This window comes from Rhinoderma darwinii, chromosome 9 (assembly GCF_050947455.1).
Source record: "Rhinoderma darwinii isolate aRhiDar2 chromosome 9, aRhiDar2.hap1, whole genome shotgun sequence".
Lineage (NCBI taxonomy): Eukaryota > Metazoa > Chordata > Amphibia > Anura > Rhinodermatidae > Rhinoderma > Rhinoderma darwinii.
The window spans coordinates 33,507,951-33,518,793 of record NC_134695.1 but is presented as its reverse complement, the minus strand read 5'-3'; the positions used below and the strand labels follow the sequence as shown (position 1 = coordinate 33,518,793).

At 42.3% G+C, this 10,843-nt stretch overlaps 1 protein-coding gene across 1 annotated transcript in view; it reads right to left on the bottom strand.

Moving 5' to 3' along the window:
* Window positions 1-798: 798 nt before the first annotated feature.
* NUTF2 (nuclear transport factor 2) overlaps window positions 799-10,843 on the bottom strand; it is a 63,015-nt gene continuing 52,970 nt past the window's right edge. The window contains exon 5 of the mRNA XM_075836914.1: window positions 799-1,259. Within this exon, the coding sequence (XP_075693029.1) occupies window positions 1,146-1,259 (114 nt within the window). The 3' untranslated portion in view covers window positions 799-1,145. The remainder of the gene's footprint in view (window positions 1,260-10,843) is intronic.

Here is a 10,843-nt window from a genome sequence, read left to right as displayed (position 1 = left end):
CCCAACTCATATGTTGCGGTCTTGGCATTAAAGCGCTTGAAAGGGGTTAAATACAGTCCTAGACTACCTCAGTGTGTCAAACGACATTACAGGTCTATCGGGACACTTTTTGATTCGCAACAAATTCATTCAGAATGAACGGAATCTGACAATCGGCTTGGGAAATTTGCTCAAGACTAAGAGTTTACAGACCATTTTAGTTGCCATCTAAAGCGCTGGACTAGTAATATTTCAGTGCACATTTGCCAGATGAGTTTTTAATCTAACCTATAACCCATGGACATTAATGTAACTAAACGGAATGAAAAAGGTAAGACTGTTACACACACGTTTGTCACATTGATATTTTTTTTTTCCATCAGAGACTCAATCCTTTGCTCATTGACAAAGAATAACGTTTACTAATATAAGTGTTAGGCCTCATGTACATGACTGTATTGGTTTTGAGCTTCGCAAAGCCACTGGTCCGTTGGATGGGAAAAAACCCTTGTTGTGCATGCGTGTCACCCGGACTCACGGATCCACCACAATTCACCAGTATTCGTGAATCAGCAAATCTGGTCTGTAAAATGACTTGTCCTGAGTATTTGCGGTCCGGATTTGCATCACCAGCAACGATCTGTGTAAACCAGTCGTGTGCATGGGGCCATAAAAAAAAAAAGTATGGATCTGCAATTTAGCTGCAAAAATGTGGATAAATTGCGGCCGCAAAAATATGGTCGTGTGCATGAGGCCCAAGTGTGAAACGATTTGTATTTCCAGTTAATAAACTTAATAAGGAAACCAGTGACAAGACAATGGGGCCTTCTTTCTTTTATTTCCAATTTCTTTGGATCACTAGATAAATGAGCTTACATAAAAAGCAATCCTTTTCATAAGCCAAATGCTTGGACACTGTTAAATGCAAAACAACTCCAAAAAGGTCACACGTGTATATGGCTAGTATACAACCATTAGCCACTTCAATAACTAGGCCGCTTCAGGCTTAATACTTTCATGCCCAGTTGTAATAACTTTCAATATAAACAGTGTATGGTGTTTGCATTGTTCTGTGTATGGAGAATCCTTTGTAAACGCAAAAAAAAATTAAAAATAAAAAAATTTGAAGGGCAGATCGGTATTATCCCGTCTTCTCTTGAGGCAATTCAACCAAAGTTATGCAGTGATAGCCGGAACATGTCATTTGTACAGACCCAGACATCTTGGACGTTCCTTAGTAGAAACATTTGATGAAATCCAATAACTGGGTCATCATCTGCCTGAAATGAAATAAAAACAAAGCAATGAAATGCATGATAATACTGAACATATCCATGTATTACATCTGTAGCAGATAAACAGGGAACAACTTTTTATAAACCTAAGGGCGCTGGTTCTTCACTCTGCTGTACTTGAAGGTAATGTGAATTGATGCGCCCATTTCGCCAGTCCTAGGAATGGAGTGGCCAAAGCAAATCTATTACTCTCTTGAAATTACCGAAGCAAGTAAGGTTTCCAATGGAAAAATCGCCGGAGGCAAATCCGAATAGACTGCCTGTCAGTTTTAGGGCTTGTACACGCTGCAGAATTGCCCCATTTTTTCCATCCGGAATCTGACAAAAAAAAGTGCACCAGAATACAGTAGCAGCAAAGTGGGTGAGATTTAACAAATCTCATCCACAGGCTGCGTAAAATTCTGTGCAGAAATTGACCTGCGGTGCGTAATTTTTGGACCGCAGCATGTCAAATCCTGCTGCGGAAAGTGGACAGAATTTCTGCGTTTATCAGAGGGGATACCACCATCTCCCAGCATTGGAAAAAAAAAAAGCAAAATCCACACCATTTTCTGCATTAAAAAACTGCAGGAAATTGTGCGGTTTTTCCACAGCAGAATGTCGGCTAGTTTTAACGGAAACGCTGTAGAAACTTTCTGCAGCAATTCCATTACGTGTGGACTGACTGTATATCAAACAATTACTGTCTAAGTTTACCAAGGCACTAAATTAGTGATGAGAAGATTATTGTGAATTCAGTTAATGGGAGTAAAAAAAAAAAGTTTATACTATTAACGATTAAAAATAAAAAAAATAAATAAACAGTAAAAAAACATTCCATAAAAAGTGGTAATGTTATAAGTGTAAAAAAAAAACACAAAACTCCTCCCCCAAAAAAAATATATTAATAAGTCCCATGTACCCTAAAATAATACCAATGAAAACGACACCGCAGAAAATAATCCCACATATAGCTACACTGACAAAAAAATACAAAAGTTATGGCTCTTGGAATGCGGCGATGCAAAAATGAAAAATAATGCTTAGTCATTAACCCCTTAGCGTAACACGGCATAACTGTACGTCCTGGCAAGGGGTTACATCCCGCACCAAGACGCACAGTTACTGAACTGTTCCCGGTATGCACTGTCCTAACGGATCACCGCATTTAAGGGGATTGTAGCAGGTAGGTACTAGGGATGCACGGTGCATCGAAACTTCGATACTGTTTCGATACTCTGCATCCCTAAACGGTTCGATACCGATATTGCCTGTATTTCGATACTGAGCTGCGCAGCCGCACTGCTCAGTATAGTAACACATGAATGTATGGGAGCGCGGCTGTGGCTGCGCAGTACAAAACACCCCCTTGTTCTGTCTCCAGTGCCTGAACTGCCACTCATTACTGCAGCGCCAGCCGCACCTCCTCATACTGACCGCGCGCGCACTTCCTGTCAGGAGCGGGGCAATGGCTGTATTACACAGCCGCAGCCCCGCTCTATAACGGCGGAGATCAACCTCTCATCTCCGCCGTTATTCCCCTGAATGCTGCGATCACAGCGGACTGCAGCATTCAGGAGAAAATGAGAAGGGGGGATGCCCCTGGAACGCGTCACAAGGAATTCCTGTGACACGATCGAGGGCCATACCATATATGGGCAGACAGCCCAGGGTCTATTGACAGACCAGGGCTGTCTTACCATATTTCATGTTGTTAGGACATACCCAAGTATGTCCTAACAACTGCCGGTGTGCTATCCGTCCACAGGCTAATGTACTGGCATATATCCGATATATGTCAGTACATTAAAGTTTAAAAAGAAAGTAAAAACAAAGTATTGTTAAATTTAAAAAAAAAAAAAAAAACATTCACCTTTTTTACAATAAACATTAAAATAAGTCTCGAGACTTCCGGCCCCGGCATGTAGAGATGCACGCCTGAGAGCGCTCCTGCCTCCGTTCCACATATCTCCCTGTCAGATCGTACTTACGTCCTCTGGGGAAGCACAAATCATCCAGCCATCTTCCGGGCGCAGTACCCGTTCGACCGGTGAGTGCATGGACAGATTTGTCTCAGTAATGGGGAAATCCAAGACGCAAAGCAAATCAGGCCGCGTGGCTGAACAACTGCCCAATATGGCGGACGGGCCTGTCCCGCCTAGTGCACTGCCTGAACATTCGGAGCTCAGCTCCTCACAAATACAGGGCATGGGTGACACATCTTGTGTCATTGATTACAAGCAACTGGCGTTACAGGTGGCACAGTTAATTACCCCAGATTTGCAGGAATCTTTGTCTAAAACGATAGAAACCTCATTATCACATCTGCATACCTCGGTGACACAGCATGAGGAACGTCTTGATAAGCTGGAAACGGCGATTCAAGATGTGGATTCTGGACTTGAGGTACAACAACTGGTACGAGATGCACGGTTGGAGAACAAGAAGTTGTGGGAGCGGGTAGAAGATCTAGAGAACCGCTCTCGACGGAATAATCTGCGCATTGTCGGCTTACCGGAATCGGTACCAGCTAAAGATCTGAGACGTCTATGTGAGCTGGATCTGCCGGCAGCTTTGGGCATTCACCATCCATGCAGGGTGGAAAGAGCGCATAGAATTGGAGCTGATCTGCGTGCGGCAAAGCCAGATAATCGTAGCGAGGTGAATACAATGAGAGATCGCCCGAGACAAGTAATTGTAAAGTACCTAGATTACTCTGACAAGATGTCTGTGCTCAAATCCTACAAGAACAGAAAAGATGGATTAGATTACAAAGGCCATCGTATCCTCATCTTTGGAGACTTCTCGGCGGAAGTTACGAAGAAAAGGCGAGCATTCTCTCAAATTTGCTCAGATTTATACAAACGTCAGATGAAATTCGCTTTACTGTACCCTGCGGTTTTAAAAGTTTTTCATTCGGATGGATCATTTGATTCGTTTCAATCTCCGGAAGAGGCCATTGCAGGCTTGAAGCCCTCTACTTCAAAGGATGTACCCCATCGCTCTGCTCAGGGATCTCGGAAGCAGAGTGTAGAAGACAGTCGGGACATTACTACAATTCCGCCATCTTCTCCGAAGCCTCAGCGGGTGGGTCGTCTGGTTGCAGCTGATACCTGACAAGATTTTGATGGCTAATACGGTCGGACAGAGCTGATGATCACCGGTGATTGCCTGTTTTGAGTCAGCTTTTATATTACCTGCCAGATCAAAAGAGAAGGGTCTGGATGACGGTTTTTCATTTCTTCTGAGTCTTGCCGATATGGAAGATGTGGTATGGACATACTAACTGTTTTATGTTGTTCTTTATTAAGCAACCCCAGTTGCTTTTACTTAGGAAGGGGGGAATGGAAGGCTACTGAATGTAATTGCACTATGATACATAACCTAGTTGCTTTTTTGGTAATGTATTTCTGTGTGTCGGAAATAAGTGAAGTCTTAATGCACCAATGGGTGGGTGATAAGGTATTAATCCACACCTCCAGTGCGGGAATTGTATTATTGTTTTTAGTTAAACAGTTGAACAGGCAGTTTATGTTGTGGGAATCCATGCTCAGGGACATCTATTTCTGTACCGTATATTTAATAGCTCTTATATGAGAATTGTATCTTGGAACGTCAAGGGGCTACGGTCTCCACATAAACGCATGATGGTATTGCGTCATCTGAAGCGTTTGCGTGCAGACATAGCGCTTTTACAAGAAACGCATTTGGCAGAGGCAGATTTCTTTAGGATGAAAAGGTTGTGGGTGGGTCAGGTGTTCGGATCCCCGGCTGTCGATTCGAAGGCGGGAGTTATTGTTCTCATACACCAAAAGTTTTCCTCAACAGTGTCACAGGTGTCTAGAGATTCGGAAGGTCGATGGATAAATGTATTACTTACTGGCTCCACAGAACAAAATCAGTCTGTACAATGTCTATGGCCCAAACACGCGTAGCTCATCCTTTTTTCATAATTTAAGCACTACAATTGGAGCGGATGGACATCCACATAAAATTCTTGGAGGTGACTTAAATGTTGCTTTGCACCCGAGTGAGGATAGGACCAACACAGCTCAGGGGGGGAGAGCCCCCTCTATCACAACTGAAACGATATTAAAAAAATTCCTTGCGGCCACTGATTTGACGGATATCTGGAGACTTCAAAACCCGGACGGTAGGGAATATTCCCACTATTCACATCCACACCAATCCTGGTCTCGCATTGACTATATGTTAGCATCCCCACTTTTATTACACCGAATGCGAGGGTGTGTAATTGAGCAGATGCTTATCTCGGATCATTCCCCTGTAGTATTGGACGTACATGATAGCTTCCCCCACGGTACGGATTACTTATGGAGATTTCCGTCAAATCTGGCTGCGGAGGAATCCTTCCAAAGCAAACTTAAAGGATGGTGGCAGGAGTATGAATTGACAAATGGAGTTCATGCAGATAACACCCAGCTTTACTGGGATACAGCGAAGGTAGTTATGCGGGGTCACATCATGGCATATGTCGCTAATTTTAAGAAAGTAACTAAACAAAAAATTGAGACTTACAGTACTACTCTCAGGACATCTTACACTCTTTTCCAGAATTCGCCTTCTCTAGTTAATAGAGAAGCCTGGAAAAAAGCCAAAAGCGATTACGAGCTATGGTTAGATAAGGGTGAGAAACTGAAGCGCTCGGCCTTAGAGGCGAAATTGTTTCGTTTTGGCAACAAGGCAGGCAGTCTTCTGGCTAGGCTCTCAAAAGGTCCATGGTCACACTCTGTTATCGCTAGGTTAAAGGATCAATTGGGGCAGATACAGAATCACCCCAAACAGATCAATTCCATTTTGAGGGATTTCTATGCCACTTTATACGCTAGTCGCCAGAGTATACCGGGGGTGACTCCTCTTTCTTTAGATTCCCTAAATTTGCCGGTTCTTACTGAGGAAGAGAAGGTCCTGTTAGATTCCCCAATTACGGAGGATGAGCTCAAATCTGCGATCAATTCCCTGAAACTTAATAAAGCGCCAGGCCCCGATGGGTATACAGGGGAATATTTCAAAGCTCTGAGGGATCAAATGGCTCCACGTTTGCTTCAACTATATAATGGCTACCTGTCTGGGCAGCCGATCCCACCAGCCTCTAATGTCGCATATATAAAGGTATTGCCGAAACAGGATAAGGATCCTGCTTTAGCATCATCATATCGGCCAATCTCGTTAATTAATTTGGACCTTAAGTTGATGTCTAAAATAATGGCAGATAGGCTAGCCTTTATTCTCCCTAGATTAATTTCCCCTAGCCAGGTGGGCTTCGTCAAGGGCCGCTCAGCAGTGTCAAATATACGGAAAATTCTGAGTGTTCTAGACGATGTAAATCTTAATACTTCTGCTCATCCATCTCCGGCAATCCTTACCGTGGATGCCGAAAAAGCTTTTGATATGGTGGACTGGGGATGGTTGGGCAGGACTCTAGATTCCATGCATATAGTGGGCCCTTTCCGTAAATACTTGTCTGCACTTTACACAGAGCCGTCAGCACGGGTATACACTCCTGGTTTCCTGTCATCCCCTATTCCATTATTTAAGGGCACTAGACAAGGTTGCCCGCTTTCCCCTCTTCTTTTTAACATTGCCCTTGAACCTTTTATTAGGGCATTGGAGGCTGATGTGGACATTCATGGTATAGCGGTAGGTTCGGCAGTAGTTAAGGCGTCATATTTTGCAGATGATGTATTGGTCTTTTTATCAGATCCGCTTAGGGATCTTCCTAGGGTTTTTGATCTACTGAGGGCTTTTGAGGCCTCTTCAGGGTTTAAGGTGAATGTGGAGAAATGTGAACTCTTAGATTTGTCCCGTACACGAACCTCAAGTAACTGGTCCACTCTAAACATCCCTGTGACCATAGCCAAAAGTTCAATTAAATATCTGGGAATCCATATAGGACGTACCCCTGATTCTATATATACTCTCAACTATCCCCCCCTGTTGTCTAAATTGGTTAATGAATTAACGAGGTGGCGCAGCTTGCCATTATCTTTTATGGGAAAATGTCATTTAGTTAAGATGATAAGCTTTCCCAGATTGCTGTACCCGATGCAGACTATACCCCTTCTTCTTAGACACACAGATATTTTGAAACTTAATGCAGCCTTTACTTCCTTTATATGGTCCCAAAAACGACCAAGGATAGCGCTGAGGAAGCTTATGTTACCCAAAGACCAGGGAGGCCTCAATTTCCCAGACCTTCGTAGGTACAATTTAGCATGCCTTGCTCGGCATGGGATAGATTGGTTGCAGCAATCTAACTTTTATTCCAATTATTCCCTAGAGGCAGGAGTGGTGTACCCGCTACAGTTGTCATCGTTACTGCATACTGCTTATGGTATACTTCCTGACAATGTGAGATACCGTATATTATTAAGAGATACAATAATGGCATGGAAGTCACTTAGATCTTCATTTGGGCTTCCTCAGCGTATATCCCCACACATGAATCTATGGGGACACCCGGGCTTTTCGCAGGGGAGAGAAAACTCTAATTTTAGACATTGGCGGGCTTTGGGCATCACAACACTCAGGCACATTCTACACCCTTCTGAAAACCGTGTAAGGAGCTTTCAGGAAATGGTGGATACTTTTAATGTCCCTTCACATCATCATTTAGCTTACTGTCAGCTACACTCGTTTATACGCTCCTTGAGTCGAGGTGTGACACAGGTGTGGTTGGAAAACCCCATTGATTCTATGATTGAATCTCCTCCAGCTAAAACCTCCTTATCACATCTGTATAAAACACTTCGGGACCAACAGGGGAGGTCTACGGCAGCATTGCTGTTTAAAGCATGGAGTAAAGAGTTCCCGGTCTCAGAATTGTCTCAACAAATCTTGGAAGGGTGGTTAAAAGTGAGGAAAGCGGTAGTAAATGAGCAATGGCGTGAAACACATTTTAAATTTATACATCGCGCTATCTATGGTTTCAATATTCCCCCACATCCAAATGCGCCAGATAGATTGGAGGCTTGCCCAAGATGTGCCACTCCCAAAACTGATCTTTTACATGGATTATGGAAGTGCCCCAAACTTGTTCCGTACTGGACCGAGATAGTGCAATTTATAAAGGATACTTGGGAAATCTCACTAACCCTGGACCCACTGTCTCTGCTGTTTCATGTCTTTCCTGATCTCCCTAGGGCACCACAAGCCCTTCATGTATTCTTGCTGATCGCTAAAAGATGCTTATTGGCACAATGGCTTACACCCCTTATACCTCCACTTACAGATCTAATGTACCAGATGAAGAAGGGTATACATATGGATAAGTTAGATATAGAGCGTACACCGGAAGCTAAAGCTTCCAAATTTTTTCAGAAATGGAAGACCTTTATCTGCAAGCATTATCAACAAAGCGAGATTGTGGAATTGATGGCACCATTTCATTACACGTCCTGGTATTTGACAAGAGCGGTTGCAGGGACGCTAGGTAATTTGGGGCCTCAGTGAAGGACTAGCGCAAGGAGGGGGGATGCACAAAGCTTGATCATGACGATATATATGATTATTAGATCTGATGCCCAAATGTCGTATATTGGTTTCTATTAAAGATTAATTGAAAACTGATGGGCCCCTGAGCTATGGTGGGGGGGGGGGGGTTTGTTTGATTGTTTAAGTTACCTGGGTCTAATATTATATGTAAAAACAAGTACCTCAATGTACATCGGTGATACTGTGAATGTAGCAGAATATGGTATTATCTGTTGTATCTTATGCAATATGTTGCTATTATTGTACATTCCCTTTTCTCAGGGATCAATTTTGATACAGAATATCTGATTTCTCATTGTTTTTCTGTTTTTCTTGTAATGCTATAAAACCCAATAAAATTTGTTTACAAAAAAAAAAAATAAGTCTCAATACATAAAATATTCACACATTCAGTAATAACCTGCACAACAATTTTTTTGCCTCATTTATGATGTGTGCGCTGTAAAAAAATGAAATAAACACGGCTTTCATTCACTTATTAATGTGAGGCGCGAGGTGCGATGAATTTAACCTCCATGTGCCTCACATTAATAGTAATTAACCCCATCATGTAACTCGCACATTAACCCATTATGACTGAGAAACATGATGGGATTAATTACTATTAATGTGAGGCGCGTTCAAAATTCATCACACGTCGCGCCTCACATCAGAAAACGGAAGAATTATTTTTTTTTTATTACTGTTGGCAAAGTATCGAAATTGGTATCGAAATCGCAATACTAAACGAAGTATCGGTATCGAAGTCCAAATTCTGGTATCGTGACATCCCTAGTAGGTACCCCCATGACACAATCGCAGGGGGTGCCGATGTTTGGCATGGCAACATGTCTGCCATGTATGGAAGCCTATGAGGACCAGACTCTGGCTGGTCCTCATAGGCTTCCGGTCAGCGTAACACTGACAGTTACACTACGTAGGTGTTTTATTATAGGAAAAAACTGAAACGGTACACATATTTGGTATCACCACAATAACTTTGGATTGTTACTAATGCAAACACCGCAAAAAAAAAAAATACCCGAATCGCTATTTTTTTTGGTCAGCACCCCTCCCAAATTAGGACCCATTAGGTCTTCGAGTACCCTATTGGTTGTTTGGCCTCATTCAAGTGGCCATATTGTGGGCTCCATGTTGTACAGAGCCATTATAGGGCACCACTGTACTACAATAGGACCTCGAGGAGTCCATAAAAATCACAACACACACCTAGGAGAATCTCTGACAAAACAACCCCCCTGCACACAGCTCCACTACTTTGCGTATGAGTCTTTACACCAGTATCTTCCTTCTTGTACCCACCCCAACACAATACGTAGTCATTTCGTACGTGACATCAAGAAGACATTTAGGTAAATTTTCACTAGCAGTTAGGATATGCCCAGTATGTGTCGGAAGCCGAATGCTAATTATTTGCTTGTTCTTGTAAGAAACATTGATTTGATTTAACCCCTTAAGGACGCAGCCTTGTTTTGGCCTTAAGGCTCAGAGCCCATTTTTCAAATCTGACATATTTCACTTTATGTGGTAATAACGTGGGAATGCTTAAACCTATCCAAGCGATTCTGAGATTGTTTTCTCCTGACACATTGGGCTTCATGATCGTGGTAAAATTTGGTCGATATATTCAGTGTTTATTGGTGAAAAATTGCAAAATGTTGAGAAAATTTTGAAAAAAATTGCATTTTTCAGAATTTAAATGCATCTGCTTGTAAAACAGACGGTTATACCACCCAAAATAGTTACTAGTTCACATTTCCCATATGTCTACTTTAGATTGGCATTGTTTTTTGAACATTCTTTTATTTTTCTTGGACGTTACAAGGCTTAGAACATAAACAGCAATTTCTCATATTTTTAAGAAAATGTCAAATGCCTTTTATTTAAGGTACCTGTTCAGTTCTGAAGTGGCTTTGAGGAGCCTATGTATTAGAAACCCTGATAAAACACCCCATTTTAAAAACTAGACCCCTCAAAGTATTCAAAACAGCATTTAGAAAGTTTTTTAACCCTTCAGGCATTTCACAGGAATTAAATCAAAGTGGAGGTGAACTTTGCAAATTTCTTTTTTCTTG